The following is a 21500-nucleotide window of genomic DNA, read 5'->3' as shown; positions in this document are numbered from 1 at the left end:
TGGAGCCTCTCCATGTATTTCATTTCAAAGTCACAGAGCATACACTTTCAGCTTTTCTTCCTCAAATACATTTTAAGAAACTACACCATGATTCTCTAAATGTTTTCTTGTTTCCTTCCCATATGCTTTATTTTCCCTTGGCAGATCTTTAACCTAATGGCCTCATAGTGTAAGCACATCTCCATGGTCATTGTGGTCAGCACACTCTACTTTAAACACCTAATACAAGTTTTATCTAAAGCTGCTGTAACAGTATCTATAATTCTCTTCTGTACAATTGTAGCAAGGCAAGGAAATTTATTCTGTTGGTACAAGAGCTAGTTGACTCCTGTTTTCCACCTACTATTCAGATGAGTTCCCTGTTCTTGAACTAATATTCTGGTGTTTATGTGCACTCACTAACTTCTTTGCAAGAGCTCCCTCTGCATCTGAGTATACTGTGGGCTTTTCTGAGAATAATTATGTGCCTCAAAACTTTTCAGGGTTCTGAATTGCTACTGGAGTCATCATCTTAATCGTGTCACATATTTTTAATTCATCCACCTAATAATGGAGTTATTAGGAGATGTCTGTTGTGTTATTGCTGTACCCATTACAGACAAAGTGAAAGAAAAAGCTTGTCTAGAGCATCCATACTCTTGTGCTAGAGAAAAGGGATCACCCCATAGTCCCTGGAAAAATAGCCAAGGCTGCAGAGTCCGTCACACTTCCTACAAGGAGAGCTATTCACAGAGCACACGGATGCCATTCCCTGGAACAGAGCCATGGTTCCCACCACCCATAAAAGAAGCAGCACTTAGCAGGAAACTACTGTAGAATGTGTGCTGTGGAGATTCGAAGAAGTTGGGGTGATGTAGGCGATAGTCATATCTTGAGTATCTTTCTGAGAACATGTTCTGTGCCTTGGCATAGGGCAGCTTACTGTCAGCTACGTGGCCCATATGCACAGTGATCTTCTGTAAGAGCATGCAGTCACTGGCCTGAAGGATGGCACACATTGTACATCAGGTGAAGGGCATGGGGAAGATCATCACTCAGGTCTGAGGACAGCATCAGTGGAGCAATGCAGGGGATCTAAGCAAGAAATCCTTCTCAGTTGTCTTTTCTTTAGACAGATGTGTCTTTGATAAATGTTGAACTGGTAACTGTCTTAATGTATTATTAAAATATTAAGTAAATAACAATTCCCTAATTATTTAACAGCATAAAACCCAACAATAGTTTGTAAGTCTATTTGTAGATGACTAGGGAGATAGTTTAGTATTTGTGCAATTATATAGCAAAGGTAATATGAAAAAAATAAGAATAATTTTCTAGGAAGTACTACTTTCTTCTAGTCACAATAAGATTAATGTGTGTTCAGTCCTTGTTAAATATGGCTATGAACTTAGAAAGTGAACTTATTTGCTTTGTTTAGCCTGCAGGTCCTGGGCAGCCTCTTTCTCCAATTCTCAGGCGTTGTTCTTCCGTCCTGGAGACAATTATTAGAAGTGTACCAGGTCTTCCACAAGCGGTCTTCTTAATGGCCAAAGTGAAATATTTGTCAGGTAATATATACCTTAGCACTTAAAATAATGTAGGAGTTTGATTGTGGTGTTGGGAGTGGCAGGTGTAAATAGGTTCGGTGCTCCACTCTGGGGAGAACAGTCACATACAAGCATATTTTGTCTGCGAATATGTATGTTCAATCCAAAACTACAACAGATGCAAAACCTACTATTTTAGGTTCATTTCATACCCATGTTCATGCCAGCTACCTCAATTCCTTGCTATTAATCTTTCTTATTTAACAGTTTTCACTTAAAAACCTGATTACAAGTAGAAGAAACTGTCCAAAATATTAAAAAATGTATTTAAGAATGAACACAAACACAGTGTACGATGTGAAGCAAGTGCATATTGGAAACTCATCAAACAGAGACGTAAAATGAAGCTGCAGTCTCTTAGATGTCTTGGAATAGCAGCTATTCAAGGACCCAGTAGAGTGTGGGATGGTTCACAGCATCAGCACTACACACGTACACATGAAGGCCTTCTTTAACCACTCATCTCTTTTATTTTGTTACATTTTATTTTTGCAGTATATTGGGGTTGGGGGCTACAGATTGGTCTAAGCACGCCATTTTAAGTCTGGCTTAGCATTTCCATTGCCTTTTGCCCTCACGGTTCTAGGTATCACGCATTACGATTATAAAGATCCCAGAGTTACTGAATTTGCTGCTGGGTGATTGCCAGACTTTGACACTATGTTTAATAAGTTACTGTGCTATCTCTGTCAATAATTTGCCCATTACTTCTCTAGCTCTGAGGGGTAAATGGCTACTGTGGGATTTCAGTGAGTAGGCTGAGCTCTTATGAACTAGGAAACTGAATTCGACCCTGGATATTCTATTGCCAACAAGTAAAGGTGAGGTGCATTTAAACCAGGAATAACTTAGGACCTATTCTTCCCCATTCTAGAAAGGCTGGGTGTGAAGTGGGCCTTGATATGTCCACTTAAGCCAGCATTTGGGAATGCCACCTACAAGTCCGCGTGGACTGCATCGCAAGGAAGGTGTAGTACCTAAAGTCTGTGCTGAGGATGCTATGAGAAGCCTCTGCCAGCCCAAGATAGAGTCGCATCCCTCTGGAACTCCAGCATTCTTATACCATTAATCTTAACCAATGTTGTAAGATTAAGTAGGTTTTTAAGATTTCTAGATACATAGCAAATGTTTTATAACGTTTTGATATACTTCAGTTGGTGGTAAGGTATTTTGATTTATATCTTATGTTTTAGAATTTCAGGAATGTATCCTTGAACTTTTTATGTTTATTGCATATAGTCATGTAGCCCAGTTTTAGAATGTGTCCTCTTTGTTAGTGCAGATGACACTGCAGCATTGTAGGTTTATAAATGTCAGTCTTTGTCCTGGTCACTTGTGTTGCTGTGATAAAACATCAAGATCACCTTGATTTATAGAAGATAGAGTTTATCTGGGCTATTGGTGTCAGAGGGATATGGCTCTCTCGTGGCAGGGAAGCCTGGCAGCAAGTGCAGGCGTGGTGGCTGGAAAAGAAGCAGAGATCTCACATCTTCAAATGCAAACATGAAGCACAGAGAGTAAACTAGAAGTGGACTGAGGTTAAACTCTCAGCACACACCCCACTGGCGTATTTCATCTAGTAAGACCATCGCTGCTGCTACTGCCGCTGCTGCTACTGCTGCTGCTGCTGCTGCTGCTGCTGCCGCTGCTGCTACTTCCTCCTCCTTCCTCCTCTTCTTTTTGTTTTGTTTTTGGAGACAGGGTTTCTTTTTGGAGCCTTGGCTGTCCTGGACTCACTTTGTAGACCAGGCTGGCCTCGAACGCCTAGAGATCTGCTTGTCTCTGCCTCCAGAGTGCTGGGATTAAAGGAGTGCACTACCATACCCAGCTAAGGCCATCACTACTTTTTGTTTTTAAGGCCATCACTTCTAACCCTCCCCAAACAGTGCCACCAAGACTTCAGATGCACAAGCCTGTGGGAGACAAAAAGAGGCTCAAAACCCATTTTAACGCAAAGCTTCTTTAGATTCATAGTCTTGCCAGTGAGCAATAATAGGGACCAGCTCATGCTTTATATTTCCCCTGTTGTCCTGACACATAGGTCTGTTCTTCAAGTGACTACAAGGAAGCTAGCTAGCGCAAGTAGAAACAGAGGTGTTAAACCGCGGCACTTATACTCTGGGTCCTCGCTGCGGGCTCCACCTCTAAGCGCTGAAGCCTCACAGGCCTTCTTTCCCTCCTTAGGTGACACTGAAGCCGCATACAACAACCTGCAGCATTGCCTGGAGCACAGCCCCTCATATGCAGAGGCCCACCTCCTGATGGCGCAAGTGTACCTGTCTCAAGACAGAGTCAAACTGTGTTCCCAGTCGCTGGAGCTCTGTCTGAGCTATAATTTTAATGTAAGTATTCCAGAGTCAAGGGGCTAAGACATACCACTCTCCTTGGACTTTCAGTGAATGTGTACATGTGCAATTATTTTACAAGGGAATCTAAAATACTTTGCCAATAAATATTTTAATAGCATGTTAAAATAACAAGAAATAGGAGGGAAAAGTTCAGATGTCTTTGATATAGATGCAAATCGGTATGAATTTCCCCCAACACAATATCAAACTATCTCGGCAGTGGGTGCCTGTAATCCTAGCTACTTAGGAGGCGGGTGGCAGGGAGCTCCAGGGTAGCCTGGACAATATGGAAAGCCCATCACAAAACACACACACACACACACACACACACACACACACACACACACACACACACACACCAATTCAACAACAAAATAAATTAGTGTTATACTTATTTCTAAGCCTCAGTTTTCTTTTCTATAAAACTTGTAGAATAACAGTTATTATAATTAAAATTAAATGTAACAATTACGTATGTATATATACAACATTTTTAAACCACTAAGAAATGTGCCAAATATTTCTATAGATAAAGTTAGTAAAGCTTATTGACCATTTTCTTCTTGGACTCTTCTTTTCTTTCTTTCTTTTTTCTTCTGTCTCTTCTCTTTTCAAAGCAGTGTCTTTCTTTGTGAGTCAGGCCTATGATTCACTTTGTAAATCAGGCTGTCAACAAACTTAGAGCAGTCCTCCTGCCTCAGCCGCCCAAGGGTTAGGAGTACAAGTAAGAGCTACTACAACTTTTTAGAGTTGTTTTTCCATAATCTCTTTTTAGATTCACTGTCAAAGAATACACAGTAAGTGTATTGAAAATGAATGTTACATGGTTTGAAGTGTCTATAAAGACACTTCTTACAATGCAGGAAATCTCAGTTATTTTCTCTAAACATTAGACATTAGATGCTTCCAGCACTTCTTAAGGCTCATGGAAGGAAGCCTCAAACTCTTGATTCACTCACATTCTCATGGAAAAACCATTAAATGAGCTAGAGAAATCAAGGACCGATTAAGAGTTGCAGTGTTGTGCCTGCTTTTTCTTAGGACAGTAGATCTCTAGATTAGAGAGGCACCTAGTGCTCCGCCCAGGCCCTGTGAATCTCTCTGCACCCAGGGAAGGAATTAGGTATGAATGCAGTTCCCCAAGTGCACAGCCTCTAGCAAGAAGGACTAAGGCTCCTCCTTGCCTTCCTCCTTTGGTGGTTTCCACCGCACCTTCTGGGCGGGGAGCCACCTCCTTAGGCTTCTCTATCTTTACCGTTCTGTCATTCTCCATGTTCTGTATGTACTGTTTACAGCTGAAATACGATAGAAGATGCTTTACTCTGTGTTTCGGGGTAGTCTAAAAGGAGAAGGCCAATGTTTAATGAAAGCGCCTCGAAACATTTATTAAAAGTCAAAAGAATAGAAATGCAAAACCTTTCTTCTAGATGTCTAAGAGGCATATCACTACTAGAGGAGGCTCAAATAAAGACATCCCCTTACTGAGAATTCTAATTTTAGGTTGTATTTTCTTGCCTATAAAAAAAACAATCAATTGTTTGACCCATTTGACATTCAAAAGGATACGGGAGTGACAGTTCCCTGAATGTTAGAGTTAACATAACTAGGCTTCTAACTCGATGCCTCATTGAAATGTACAGTGTCTGAGTCTGGTTAATTTTAGTATGTGAGTGGTTTTTTTGTTTGTTTGTTTTATGGTTTTTGTTTGTTTGTTTGTTTGATTTTTTTATTTTTTTCTGCAAGTCCTTCTAATAAAATTTTAATTGAAAATTATGACTAGCAAGTAAAAAAAAATTAAGAGGTCAGAAACACACTTTGAGGATATGATCACAAATGAGCAATACTCGTAAGTTCCGTTGTTGCATTGTGTACACTCCAAAGAACTATTGTTAATTTACTTCTCAGGTGAGAGACTACCCATTATATCACTTAATCAAAGCACAGTCACAAAAGAAGATGGGAGAAGTGGCAGAAGCAATTAAAACTCTGCACATGGCGATGAACCTGCCAGGAATGAGGAGAAGTAGAGCCTCCTCAAAATCAAAGCTCAAGACTGAGATTGATGCCAGCCACCGACTGTCCATCTTTCTTGAGTTGGTGGAGGTTCACCGCTTAAATGGAGAACAGGTAAGTTAACTCAGATTGGAGCTTTGGAGTGTGTGTGTGTGTGTGTGTGTGTGTGTGTGTGTGTGTGTGTACAAATTTCCTACTCTTCTGTGTAATATGAAATATATAGGTACATATTTCTAGTTGAATCATTTTCTACTTATATGTATGTAATATACATATAGAAATTTAAAATGCGAAAATTAGCCCCTTGGCCAACTGTCAAAATTGAGCAACTTGGTTTTTTCATACTCTTTAGGAAAACCTGTACATTCTGAAAGTGCCTGGAAGGTGCTTGTGATTTGCTGCTGGATGACTTTCTCAGTGTGCCTATGCTGGCCGCCATGAAATGCTGTCATGTGGGTTATGATTCTGTTCCAGAATATAGCAGGGACTCTATAACAATGGCTGTCATCCTGGCTATAAAAACAAACAAATAAACAAACCAGCCACTTACCTAAGATTTATAGCCTCCACTGGTTTTGGTCTCTTTAAATTTGCAGACTTTTCATAAAAACCTATCAATTTATTTTGTAAATGCCATGAATGCACTGACATCTGTTAGTTGCTGTGTTTTGGTTGATAAGTCTCCTGTCTGGCGTAATTTGTTGTCTATTTTGAAGGAGTCGTTAATTTTTCTTTGCAGCATGAGGCAGCAAAGGTTTTACAAGACGCCATCCATGAGTTTTCTGGAACTTGTGAAGAATTACGTGTCACTATTGCTAACGCAGACCTGGCTCTGGCCCAAGGGGATACAGAGCGTGCGTTAAGCATGCTTCGAAATGTCACAACTGAGCAGCCTTATTTCACAGAGGCCAAAGAAAAAATGGCAGACATTTATCTGAAGCATAGAAAAGAGAAAATGTTATATATCACTTGTTACAGGTAAATAGTGACTTGCATCACACATTTTTGCCTTGGAACCTACACTCCCATTTACTTTCTGTCTTTGTCACATATGTCACAGATTGTTTACAGATTTTTTCCTGGGAGCCATCTTCTTTCTTCCCAGGAACACTCTCATGAGGATGTTTACCCTGAAACAGAACTGTGGTTGTTTCAATGTGTGGTCTGGTAGTTTCTCAAATCTCCTCAAGAAATGTTCCTTTTAGATCCGACTCTTTTGATTGGGAAAAGAAAAAGCAAGAGTTATATATACATTATACAGCAGCTATCCAGGGAATAGACAGGCATATTTACTACATGGCAGACCTATCATAGAAGAGTAAAATTATAAGTTAATGTGCTCCAAACTCCAAGATGTGAAGTCACCTTTTCTTTTGTGAATGATCATTAACTTTTATAGCTTTGTCACATCAAGGCCCTAAAAGGTCCTGGGACACACATGCATAGATGTTGCCATTCTTCACCACAAACAAAACAGTAAGCACACAAACACACTCCATGAATAGACTAAGCCAGTCCTTGATCGTCAGTATCATCCACTGATCTAACCAAAAAATTTGCTTAAATTCTTGCCAAGTATTGAGTATTCAGAGAAACTAGCACCTTCTGTGGTTGGTGGAGGAGCTTAAGTGCACTAAGCAACCTGAGGCAGGAGGATTGCTGTGAGTTTGAGATCATCCTGCCTTATGTAAGAGTTTCAGACCAGTGGGGCTCTATAGCTAGACTGTGTCTCCAAAAAGCAAAATAAGGACCGTGGTGGTGCACACCTTCAATCACGGCACTCTGGAGGTAGAAGCAGGCAGATCTCCAAGTTCAATGCCAGCCTGGTCTACAGAGTCAGTTCCAGGACACAGGGCTATACAGAGAAAGCCTGTCTCAAAAGCAAACAATCAAAAGAAGAGGGAGGGAGGAAGGGGGGGAGGGAAGAAGGGGGGAACACATCTTTTGGATGTGTTGTGATATAATAACGAAAATCATGGTTTGGTTTCAGGCAAATCTGGCATGTTAGCTATGGGCATGCATTCTTACATTGTGTGTAAAGTTGGAATAATAATTACATTTGTCAGAGACGTTCTAAGCAGCTAGATTTTTTTTTAAAGATTCATTTATTTATGATTATATATACAGTGCTCTGCCTGGGTGTACACCTGTGGGCCAGAAGAGGGCATCAGATCACTTTATAGATGACAACATGTGGTTGCTGGGAATTGAACTCAGAACCTCTGGAAGAGCAGTCAGTGCTCTTAACCTCTGAGCCATCTCTCCAGCCCAGCAGCTAGATATGTTTAAAGCTTAGCAATAAGCAAGTTATGGTGTTGCAAACTTGTAATTATAGCACTTTGGAGGGGGAAGCAGGAAAATTTTTAGTAACCTAATTGTTGCGGAGAAATAAGCTGCAGCTACTGAAGCAGAAGACTTGGTGTTTTTAAGGTACTTCATCACATACTTCTTACCTGGGAGATGAGGGCTTGAGTTGTATATAGGACAATAAAGTGCTTTCCTCCTGCTAAGGAGTCCTGGACAGTGAGAGTTTGCATGTTCACTTTCTCCCTTTACTTTGTTCCATGCCTGTCAGAATATGGCAAGAGTCAATTAAAAGTGTATCTTGATATAGCATGAAGTGTATATATACACACACAATGTGTGGCTTTTAACAAGCTTATACTGCTGGCTACACTTTGTAGTTGAGGTAAATGAGCTGACATTTCATCTTCCTGGTTTGTAACTGTTACCTATATTCAATATACTAAGCAGAGTTGATCTAATTCCAGAGAAATTGCTGAAAGAATGCCCAGTCCCCGATCTTTCCTGCTCCTTGGTGATGCATATATGAATATTCAAGAGGTAATATTGGCCTATTTTCAATCATCTATCTGGGATTGTTTACTTTTATGTTCTTCAATATATACTTTGTTAAAACAAAGTATTACAAGTTGGGAGGACTTAGTTATAGAAATGTTGCCTTTTAATGGATTCATTTAAGTTGTTTGTTAACGTTTGTCCTTTGTGTCTAACAACATCAGCCTGAAGAAGCCATAGTGGCCTATGAACAAGCATTAAATCAGAACCCAAAAGATGGAACACTGGCAAGAAAAATTGGGAAAGCACTTGTCAAAACTCACAATTACTCAAAGGTAAGTGCTTCATAGTGTCAGATAATCTATTAGATCAAGGTGACTCAGACCTGTAGAGAAGTCGGCAACAGCTCTGCATCTTTGGTGATTTTAAGTTCCACGTTTGTGTGAGCAAACCGGCATTTGTGTCATGTCAGATTTTCCCAGTGACTCACTTTCTTCAGTGCTACATTTTATGGAGATCGATCTAGCATTACTTTAAGCTTCTTACATCTCAGTCTTCACAGCCAAGTAACGGCCATAAAGTCAGAAATATTGAATCTCCTTTGTTATATAATCAAGTATAAACACTTTGCTTCCTTCTGTATCAGTTTGACCAAGCTATGTGCTTCAAGGTGGTGGCAGCTGCTGCTGCGGCTGCTGCTGTTTCTAGTAAGGATAAAGGGTTTTCTTGACTAAGGTATCCTTGTGCTGTTCCTGGTCATTGTTAAATATATGTGTATCAACTAGGAAAGCAGATACATTTGGGAAGGCTTGCTGATCTTAGAATAATCTCTGCAAAAATGTTTCTGCCAAGTACTGTTCATCATCCTTTATTTAAAAAAAAAAAAGCTAGTTGCGGTGTGATCAATACTTCTCTCAGAAAAGCGGCATACTTCATTGGCAGCACTGATATATGCCTAAAAGTCTGTATATATTATTTCTAGTTACAGCTATGCTTTCTGCCTTGGTTGTATGAGATCTCTGTGCTTTCTAAAGACTAACTGAAATGGACTCTGTGCAGGCAATCACCTACTACGAAGCTGCCCTGAAAAGCGGACAGCAGAATTACCTTTGCTACGATCTGGCCGAGCTCCTGCTGAGACTGAAGATGTACGAGAAGGCAGAGAAAGTCCTCCAGCATTCTCTAGCTCATGAACCTGGTATGTAAGTCTAGCTGATTGGGGGAAAAGTTTACTTGATAAACCTGGTCTGTTTATTTTTATAATGCACAACTATGTATCACCTTTCTCAATATTTTTGTTTGTGGTTGTTCATATGGATTCATGTGTATTTTTCTTCTTTTAGAACTCAATTCTACAAAATGGTTGTACTTTAAATTTAATAACAGGTTTAACAAATGGTTTGTTGTATTATAAGAGAACTTAATTCCAAAATGATATAAATAAGATATATATATATGTATGTATATATATATATTTCACGATTACTGGTATTTAAGCACATCAACACTTTTATACATTTTAACTTTTAAAAATAGTACATTTTTAAAAAAGAATTCAAGCTTCTTGAGAGGCTGCAAAGGCAGCTCCATTGGTAAAATATCTCCTTGAAGACCTGACTTTAGATTCCCAGCACTGACAGGAAACATACTTTAAGAAGCCTATAATCTCAGAGACGAGGAAGCAGAGACAGCACTCCTGTTTGATACTGGCCAGACTCTGACCAAGCTGCTCAGCTCCAGGTTCAGTGAGACCCTATCTCAAAGGTAGGGTAGGCCTGGCATTGACTATGGCCTCTATGTCACACACACACACACACACACACACACACACACAAAATTCAGTTATTATAAAAGTATATGTCAGTTATTTTCTCCATACACAATGTGAGGAAATGTATGTTGTTACCAGTACATTATACCATTTGATCAAATAGCATTAATGTTTTATAACTTGGTAATATTTTTAATTTTACTGGTATTATTGAACATTTGTTTTCAGGTATTGCTACCATAAACCACCTTACAACTAATATGCTTATATTTTAATCCTTGATGTACACTTTGTTTTAAAATGTTTTACATTCTCTACTTGCTGGGTTTATAATGTGTGTTGCAGGTGCACACACATGCCATTGCATAGTTGTTGAGGTCAGAGGACAACTTGCGGAAGTATGCCCAGGGGTTGAACTTGGTTTGTCAGGCTTGGCAGCATCTTTATCACTTAGCCATCTCCCCTCGTATTTGCTTATATTTCTTAAGAATAAAGTACTGGGAAAGTACTTGTGCATTTATACTTTTTCCAGTATTTTCATGTTGCCTTTTTATAAATGTACAGGGTTAATTTGTAATGTTTGATTTTTTTTAGTAAAATATACCAGTTGCTCATCTCAGAATTTAAAGATTGCTGAAGTAAGTGGAAGCCTTACTTTCTCCCACTTATCACAGAAAACTCTAATTTAATCAACTGCATCATTTCATAAGCCAGCCTACTGCTGTCTCTGTTCTGATACACATATGGTCACAGCTGATGCTCTGGAATCCACAGACCCAGCCAACCGTGGGCCATAAATATTTCAAAGAAAGCTGTCCCTGTTCTGACCATACTCTTCTTGTCATTGCTTCCTAGCTAGCGTGGTAGAAGAGCTATTTGTGTGACATTGCCTTGTGTTGGGTATTATCCGTAATCTAGGGATGATGTAAATGATACCAGATGACATGTGCATGTTGTGTGCAAATCCTGCATCACTTATGTAACAGATTTGGGTATTGGCTGAATGTGCTTGAAACCAGTCACCCAGGATGCTGAGGGATGACTATGCATACTAGGCCATGTATAAACGACTATACATATATGTATATATGTGTAATTCTGTAGTGTTGAGTTTTCATTGTATAATTTCTTTCCTTATTTGCAAATACAGCCCTCTGTTTCAGACATATGCATACTAGTCTGTCATACTAGTAATATCACAGGGTATTATATATGTCACTTACTGATTAGTATTTGAAGAAAAATAAGAAAAAACTGAGATGATTTTGGTTTGTATACCTCTGTGTACTTACTAGAATTGAATATTGCTTTGTTTTGTGTGTGTGTGTGTGTGTGTGTGTGTGTGTGTGTGTGTGTGTGTGTGTGTGTTGTTTTGCTTTGTGGGAAAGGTGACCTCACTCTAGGACCAGGCTGGGCTAGAATCCATGCCAGTTCTCCTGTTTCAACTGCGACTATGCCTAAAAGATCATACCTTCTCAAGGGTGAAACTCCCAAGTGCTGCGCAGTATCCATTGTGAGAATAAGACATAACCCTGCTCTAATCTGCACCCCTTGATGACTGTTCACAGATCACAATCTGTTTTTAATAGTCACCTTTGCCGTTAATCCTTTGCCTGGTTTTCTTGTACATAGTGTTTCTGGGGCTGGTATTTATTTATTATGTCTCATCATATACTGTATCTGACCATGTTCCTTTGATTTCTAAATTACTTTATTTGAAGAACCCTTTTTCTAATCAGTTTTATGAAAGTCTTTGGAAATGTTACCTAGTCTTCTTGTTTTTATTTTTTAATTATGAACTTTAAACTACGTAGTTTTTGTAGCATCTTCAAAATGGTTAGTCAATCTTCTTTTTTTCAAATGTTGCCTTTAGTTAATAATAAATATCATATATATGACTCTAAAGGAAACTTAATTTCATTCCATTGGTTTTCTTTTGCTAGCACCATGTACGATTCCATCTGTAAGAGGATTTTACCCTAAGCTTTCTAATACTCCCAAATGGTCTTAGTTTAACTTTAATGAACTTGACCCATAAATCCTCCCAATTAGGGATACATTTACTGTGTGATTTCTTCCTCGAGCTAAACAGTGTACATGAGTCTATCAGATCTCCCTATTAAACACAAAGGGGCCTGAGGGTATAGGGGAAGCTACAAGTACATATTTTATATAAATTAGCTGTGTTGTGTTTGTGTAGGAAGTGCTTACTGAGTGCTTGCTGAACACAGCCTGGGCCATACTCAGATACCTTCACACACATTTCATGCGCTATTGCATTAATTAGCTTTTAACTGTCCCTGTTTTTTAAATCAGCATTCTACACCTCACTTTCCTTCATGTATACAGGTTTCTACAGGTGATAAATACTAGTACCTGGCTTTTTACATACATCTTTCTTATGTCTTGTCATTTAAGTGTATCTGGCTAAACCTGAGTTCCTAATGCCCCTCTCCACTGTGTTCTGCATGGAACCCTCCTCACAGTCATTGCAATTTAACTCTTCCTTTATAGCTGGTAAGAGCCAGTATCTTGGCTTCTGTCTTCTCATTGCGTTTAAATAGCTGATGACTCACTTCTCATCCACACTGCTCCCACTACTCAGTTTCTGCTACTTTCTTTTCTCTTTGCCTTCCTTGGATTAGGATGCTAGCTGGCTGGTCTTCCTCCCTCATTTCACCGCCAACTGGACACCCCTGCTACAGCCTCTCTGAGTCCAGAAGTGATCTGACTCTTCTCAGTATAAATCCAGATACATTACCTGTACAGCCCCCTCTGTCCCTCTGATTGGGCCAGAGCAAAGCCTTGGCTTACATGGCCTTTAGCACTGTCCCTGACTACTTGTTACTTACTCCCACTGCACAGTTTTTCGTACCTGCCCCTTTTGGAAACTTCCTCATGGTAGACTGGGTGTTTGTTACCCAGATTTGTTAATTAAGTGAATTATAAAACAAAACACTACTTTGCAGGTTGAAATGTTAAACAGTGATTGAGCCAGCAAGATGGCTCCCAGCTGCCAAAGGTGCTGGATGCCAAGCCTGACAACCTCAGAGCGCCAACTCCTTCACATAGTGCTCTGACCTCCACTGGTGTAAGGTGCATAGGAAAGTTTGTAGCAAAACGTGGCCTCCATTGTACATTCCATAAATGGTGCAACAAACTAACTTTGTTTGCAGTTAGGGGTGTGACACAACCTTTCACTCACAAAGTAGTCCATAGATCGCCACATGCCACTTTGTCTGGGTTATTTAGCACAAGCTGGCTTGCTTGAAATTCTATCCTCAACATGCTAACTAGGTAGTATTATTCTATAAGTGTAAGGGAGATTGCATAGCTAGCTAGAGATGAGTCTAGACTAGAAACCTGATCTGTTGGCACTGCCATTTGTGCTCTTAATTATGGTAATTTATTAAGGTTTGAAAAAAGCAATTTCCTCCTTAATTGTCAGCAGATACTATTCTATTTTAATGGCTTCAACAAACTCTTTACAGAGTTAAAAATGAAAATCGCAGTCTTAATGAGATGACCTGCTAATAAAACCAAATGCTAGTTACTGTTCAATTCTCTATATTTTCTTCCTGTTAGTTACAATTCTAAACCCTCCCCCTCCCCTTTTTTAAAGGTTTAGCTACTACACTTTAACTATCTAAAATTTTAGGTTATTATTCACTGTCAAAATCTTTTTAAGGCCTTTTGTAAATATAGAGAAATACAGACATTTATTTAAGATGACATTATCCTCTTTGCATTCTATTCTTAGTAAATGAATTGTCAGCTCTCATGGAGGATGGGCGTTCCCAAGTCCTTCTAGCAAAAGTTTACTCTAAAATGGAAAGACCGGGCGATGCGATCGCTGCCTTACAACAGGTACAGTGTATGTGACTGTGGCAGAGGGCTGGGAGACCGCCTGAAAATGCTCTCTGTTGACCCAGTAATTACAGAAGATTGATCAAAACAAATAACAATTCAGTGCATGAAGATGGTTAATGTTGAGAACACTTTAGTTTTAAACCATTGAAGCTTCAATACTTCTTTATAGAAATTATTTTTTAATTCAACAACTTTAATAGATTTCCCACTGATTATTTTAAATTTCCTTTTGTCAATTTTAAGGGTCATGTTTTAATTTATTTTAATTTTTATTTAATTATTTAATTATCAAGTAAAATACATCTTCTGAATGCCTATATCTACTATAAAAATGTATCTTTCATAGTCTTGATATTTTTTTTTTTTTGCCTTACTTTTTAAATAATCATGCAGGGGCTTGTTCTTGTTAATAATATTAATGAATCTCCCCTTTTTTCTCTGGCTCCCTTGAATGCTTGACTTTTACCACATGGTGGAACCTTATTAGGATAAAAAAGTAGTTTTCTTCTTAATTGTATGTACATATTTTAATTATTTATTATAATTTATTCACATTACATCTCAATTGTTATTCCTCCCTCTTATCTTCCCATTCCCACCTTTCCTCCCTCTTCTGCCCTATTCCCCTCCCCTGGGCCTCTGACAGGGGTATGTACATATTTTTAATGGCTTTAATAAACAAATTTTTACAGACCTATAAAAAACTGAAATGGCAATCATTGGGACTGTTAGGCTTGGGGATACTTTCCTAGCTTCCGTACTTTGAGTGGCTCAGTACTATGAGTGTTGTTGAAGTTTGCCTTATGTCTGTATGATGATCAGTTGGGGAATTAGTTTCTGCATTGATCCGTGATGTGTTTTTGGCACTGTGGAGTGCTTGCCATGGCGCCACTGTGGCTTGTCAGCTGACGTGGTAGGTGTGGCTTATGCCATGGCTGACATGGGACAGTCAGAGGGAAGATTGAGGAGCACATTTTTTTTTCTTTTACCTTAATGTGTGTCCCACGGATGGGATCAAATTCAGCCTGACAGAGTTGTTCGGCAAGTGCTTTTACCATGACCTCATCTCCCCACCTGACTCTGGCTTCCTCTTGGTTAGTGTTTTTAGAATGTTTTTACTTTCAACTTTTCATTCCTTTATAATGAGGATCTGATGGCCTATAATGAGTATTTTATCTGCTCTGATAATTTTGTTCTGTCAATCTGTTCATTAGAAGATTTATTTACTGCCAGGCCTAGTAATACAAGTTTGTAATCCCAGCTACTTGTGAGAATGGAGAAAGAAGAAAAGTCTAGTTCAAGGCCTGCTTGGGGTACAGAGTAAGATTAAGACCGGCCTGAACAACATACAGAGATGTTCTCTCAAAGTGGGAAATAAAAAAGGGGCTGAGTGCATGTAGTGCAGTCCCCAGTACAGTTTTTTTAAAGTGTTATTTCTGGATGGTGGTGGCAGTGCACACCTTTAATCCCAGCACTCAGAGGCAGAGGCAGATGGATCTCTGTAAGTTCAAGACCAGTTTTAGGACAGCCAGAGCTACATAGAGAAAACCTATCTTGAAAAAAACAAAGTGGCTATTTTAATTGCAAGCAGTGTAATTATGGGTTATATTTGGACTTCTATCTGCCATCTTACAATTTGTATTCATTTTGAGCTTTTAAAACTTCATGTTCTATTTTTTTGACTTGCTTTTTGTTTTGTTTTGTTTTTTTAGTTTACTTTCAGTCCATTTCGCCCCCTATTGGTCTGTTATTCCTGCCTTGGTTTAATATTCTGTGGGTGTTGTGTGGACCACAGTGCATGTTTTTGGCTCACCCTTCTCTTTGCTCCAGCTTTGCCTGTAGCATCTGGTTCTCATCCTTTCAAACTGGCTGCTTAAAATTTTACTTATAGTTGCCAGGCGTGGTGGTGCATGCCTTTAATCCCAGCACTCAGGAGGCAGAGGCAGGTGGATCGCTGTGAGTTCGAGGCTAGCCTGGTCTACAAAGTGAGTCCAGGGCAGCCAAGGCTAACACAGAGAGACCCTGACTCGAAAAAAAAATACTTATAGTTAATACTACTGCATGATGCATTTCCCTATAATGCCAAATGAAGACTCCTTTGTATAATTAGGTAATTATATAATACCTCAGCAAGCTATGTAAACATTACTATGCATACATGTCTTCTAGCACCTGTATTTTATTTAGTATTTTGTAGTTTATTTCCTATTCTACCCATCGTCCACTTCTCCCTCTAATCTCTAATTATTTCTTAGTTAATTGTTTTCTACTGTGTGCATGTGCATATGCCTGCTTGTCTATACATGCACCATGAGCATGCAGGTTCTGGGAGTTCCTGGAACTGGAGTCACGTGATGTGCATGCTCTGCAAGAGGAACAGTGCTCTTAATCGTTGAGCCTGCTCTCCAGCATCTGATTCCTACGAATTTATGTATCTAAACACATTCTTGAATATTACAGAATTACCATAGGAAGAGGTTCAAATTTTGCAAAACCCATTATCACTAGTCAACATTTCATTTGCTTATACGACCTGATTATAACCTAGCATAGAGGACACTGCGGCATGACTCAGCAATGTTAGCCTACCTACTGTAGCTACCTTATTTAGAATGTATCCACAGCCATGGAGTCTCAAAGCCTTAAGCTCTTAATTGGCACAGATCATTGAAGTGTCATGACAAAGGTGTTCTGGGATCCCAATTTAGGACTTTATAGTGATTAAGCAAATGGCGTCCTCCATGGTATGACCTCTGCTTCTGACACTTTACTGCATGCAAAATGAAATGACTAGAAAACTAGAGTCAAGAAACAGCAAGGTGGCTTAGCAAGTGAGTAAAGAGACTGAGCTGCCAAGGCTCACCAACTACCTCAGCACTTTGATCCCCAGAGGCCACATGGTGGAGGAGAGAACTAACACCCACGTGTGCACCATTCCCACCCACAGAAAATGAGTCAGTAGCTCTAATAAAGCAAACCTTAAGATGGCCACCCGAGACTTAGCCATTTGTAAGTTTGGCAACTTCTGTATGTCAGCCCAAAGGTGTACACAGGGCATCTCTCGTTCCTAGTTTCTTCTTGCTTAGCTGCTGCCATACTTTAGCAGCTATCTGTCCCTTTCTTCCCTTCCCTTCCCTGATACTTCCCATTCCCTTATATGTCAACCATTATTCCTAAACTCTTAACACATCTGTATTTGCAGAGTATATAGGCTCAGTGGGTTCTTATTTAGCTGACTTTTGCCTCTCTACCTAGTATATGTTGATTTCATAGCTTAATTCTGGATGAGTTTTTTAATACTGGTAGATTATATTTGTTTATATTTCTTACATTCTACATTTGTATTTCTCCAATGTGCATAGCTTCTCCACGTATATTTTTCTAAGGCATGTAGTATATTCAACATGTAAAAATTAATGTTATATTCAGTGTAATGGTGCATTTTATTTTGAAGCATTCATAAGCTATGCAACATAAAGCTACAAAAACAGAAAGGGAAAATTAGAAGCCATTGTTACAGCTCTCCTGACCTCCAAAAATCGAACTAGTGTCCTATTTTCTGCTCTGGTGGAAACCATTGTGTAACTGAGTTGGTTGGTTGGACATATAAATAAAAGGCAATTATGTTTCTACTCTTAAATAAATACAAAATAATATAATATCATTTTAAAGAATGTATTGTTGGAGCTGTAGAGATGGCTCAGTGGTTAAGAGCACATGGTGCTCTTCCATAGCTCCCAAGTTTGGTTTGAAGCACCCACATCAGGCAGCTTACAACCATCTGTAACTTCAGCCCTAGGGAATGTCTGGGTTCCTCTAGTCTCCTCAGGACCTGTACTCATGTGCATTCACCAACATGCAGACACACACCCCTACACATAATTCAGGATAAATAAAAATAAGTCTTTAAAAGAAATGTGTATTGCTCATATAAGTTCTATAGAAAATATTTCTTAATAATGATTGTACTTATTCTTAATAGCCACTTAACATTTTTGTGTAATGTTTTAGATACAAAATGCAGAATTATTTTATGCAAGTATCTTCTAGTTGTTTATTCTTATAAAAATAGCAAGCTCTCACTTTCTCTCTCTCTGATATGTCTTCTCCATCTCTATAACACACACACACACACATACAACACACACACACACATACAACAAACACACACACACATACAACACACACACACACACACTTATAAATGTGTTTCTCTGGATAGCTAAGTAAATGAGATACGCACCAACATAATGTTTGCCTTCCTAGAAGTTTAGCTGATGCAAAGATAAAATTCAGATTATATAGATTAAGAATCTTGTACAATTCTTTTATTTCATAAAATTTATTATTCAAATCACAGTGCTTCTGAACAGGGAGCCACACTAAAGAGACTCAACAGCTGTATTTATATATTTGTGTGTTTATACATATATGCAACAATAATAGCAAAAGAAAAAGAAGCTACCAGTTTGAGAGGGATTGAGGAGGTTGGTACAGAGAAGGAGCTGGAGAGAGGAAAGGGAAGGGAAGTGATGTAATCATTTTAATTTTAAACATTTTAATAAAAATATCTTAAAATAGATATAAAAGATATATTCCCTAGTTACTTTATAATAAAGATGCAGGAATGACTACTAACTGTGCTGGGTTTTACAATTAATAAAAGAGAGCTAAAATAGTAATAGTATTTCCTGAGTCTGTCTATATACCGAGCTCTGAACTGACAGCTTTACATTCATAATCTCATTTAGCATGTGGACCCCTGTGCGATGTGAAGTGGGTTTCACCAGTTACTCAGCTGACTTGCTGTGCTCACCACCTGTGTGTGTCTCCTTCTCTGTAAAGTGCAGCAGTGGGTACTGCGCTGGGTGGAATGCTTGAGGGATCTCTAGCCATCTGCAGGCATGGTTTCTGTTGGTATCAGTATCACCTGGGAATTTACAAATAAACATTTTCAGAGCCAGGCATGGTGGTGCACCCCTGTAATCCCAGCAGTCAGGGAGACAGAGGCAGGCAGATCTCTGTGAGCTCAAAGCCAGCCTGGTCTACAACACAGAGAAACCCTGTCACAAAACTCCAAAGTATAAAACAATAAATAAATGAAAATAAACATATTTGGACTCAAATGGCAAACTCTTCAGATGGCATCAGAATTCTCATTTTCAAGCTCCCTCCTAGTAATTCTGATACTGAAGTTTTCAGAGTATGTCCTTAGAGCATAGCTTTTACAGATACAAAGTAGAAGCTTCTAGACAATCACATGATACCCAAATCATAAACCAAGGCAATATTGCATCATTGGGTATTGGTCATCGGAATAATGGCCCAAAGACTTAAAACCTACGTTTATTTGGGGAAACTGCTATGGTTTTACCTGCATCTCTCAGAAAGTGTGTGTTTGGAATCTAATTCTCAGTAAACAGAGTTGGGAGTTCTACCTGTGAGTAGTGTTTAAAATACTCACCCTCATGAATGGATCAGTGTAGACTAAGGGAGAAGTTAGAGTTTCATATCAACCTCCTGTTCTCTGACCCTCTTGCCCTCTGCCATAAGATGGCACAGAGAGAGAAGGCCCTTGCTTGATGCTGCAGCTTCATAGTGAGGTTCCCAGCCTCTGCAACACAGATTAGTTTCTTTTTAACAAAATGAAGGAAGAAGGAAATGTTAATAGTAAGATTGGTAAGCAGCTGTAAACTGAGGCTGTCTCCAAGGTTCAAACCATTTCAGGTCTCTCTGTGATGGGTAAAGGAAGAGGAGGCAGAGGCAGGTGATTCACTGTGAGTTTGAGGCCAATCTGGTCTCCAAAGCGAGTCCAGGACAGCTAAGGTTACAAAGAGAAACCCTGTCTTGAAGAAAAAGAAAGAAAGTAGGAGCTATTTTCAGGATGTTGCTGTGAGCCTCTGTTGCACCATTTATAAGCAGAATACTGTTTATACTTCCTTTTCATTTTGCTTTTTTTACTGTGGGCAAAATAAGGTAAGGCCAGAAAGATGCAATGTGCTTCAGTAAAGTAAAAAATAAATACATATGTGTGTATGTGTGTGTGTGTATACACATACATACCTAGGTGCATAACAAAAACAGAAACATACACATGCATGCATGCATATATACATATTTATGTAATCAAAATTAAAATTTCATGAAAGAGAATTAATCTTTGCTGTATATGATGTCGATTTATGCTTTATCATTTCATTTCCAAAAGCCTGTTATAACTCTCTAAACTGGTGATTCGAAAATGAAAATTTTAAGATGTTGTAAGTCATATTCATCAAATATAAATTGTCAGCCAACATCTTGGCAGGTGTCCTTGAAACGGTGCCCTGTGTGCAGCCTGATGTGTGAGGATGGCAGGTGCTCACTATTTCCTGAATGTGTCACGGTGACTGATTGTCAACAACTCATGGTTAGATTCTATTGTTCAGTACAATGAAAGGCATTCTCACTTACTAATGTGCTATAAACCAGAAGTATGGATTAAACGTGCCATTCCAGTCTAGCAATCTGTTTATATTCTTATGCAGAGTAGGATGTCGTTCTTGGGTACCTGTGCATAGCATAGGTCCATGTTAATACATATTGTCAGTCGACTACCCATCACTAGACCTCTAGGTTGCCTGAAAAAGTTTTTGGTTGTTGCTGTCATTTCTTTGTTAACTTTTGTATCTTACAATGCCTATATTTCTTCTTTACAATGGATAACTAGCTGTCATGTTTTGTTTCCATCCCTTTCAAATAAATTGTTGATGCCTTCCCAAGATTGGAAAAGCTAGGGTCAATAGCCTGCTTGGGTTTCAGTATTCCTGTGTTTTACAAAAATATCTGATAAATTCATAAGCTACAACATATAATGTACTTGTAATATGATTGTATTATTGTATAACATTTAGCATTTATAGTTATGTATCGGTAACATCTAGTAATCTTCCTGATTATTCCATTGCTGCCTTTCCTTTTTTTTTTTTTTACTCATCCCTGTAACATAGAAAAAGACTCACTAGTACAGTACTTCGGTTAGACAGATACTGCCTGCTGGCTTATTTGCAAGTAGCTGCATGTTTGAGATCTTAATGCTGGGGGCAAGGAGATTAGTTTATTATATCACAGACC

The 21500-nt window shown here is 38.9% G+C and overlaps 1 protein-coding gene across 1 annotated transcript in view; it reads left to right on the top strand.

Moving 5' to 3' along the window:
- TTC21B (tetratricopeptide repeat domain 21B) overlaps positions 1-21500 on the top strand; it is a 75934-nt gene that overhangs the window by 24649 nt on the left and 29785 nt on the right. The window contains exons 12-19 of the mRNA XM_084798176.1: positions 1418-1547; positions 3771-3928; positions 5840-6061; positions 6687-6925; positions 8719-8791; positions 8971-9081; positions 9806-9944; positions 14278-14384. Of these exons, the coding sequence (XP_084654302.1) occupies positions 1418-1547; positions 3771-3928; positions 5840-6061; positions 6687-6925; positions 8719-8791; positions 8971-9081; positions 9806-9944; positions 14278-14384 (1179 nt within the window). The remainder of the gene's footprint in view (positions 1-1417; positions 1548-3770; positions 3929-5839; positions 6062-6686; positions 6926-8718; positions 8792-8970; positions 9082-9805; positions 9945-14277; positions 14385-21500) is intronic.

The sequence above is a fragment of the Acomys minous genome, assembly GCF_964271855.1.
Source record: "Acomys minous genome assembly, chromosome: 10".
NCBI lineage: Eukaryota > Metazoa > Chordata > Mammalia > Rodentia > Muridae > Acomys > Acomys minous.
This window is presented reverse-complemented; position numbering and strand designations above follow the sequence as displayed.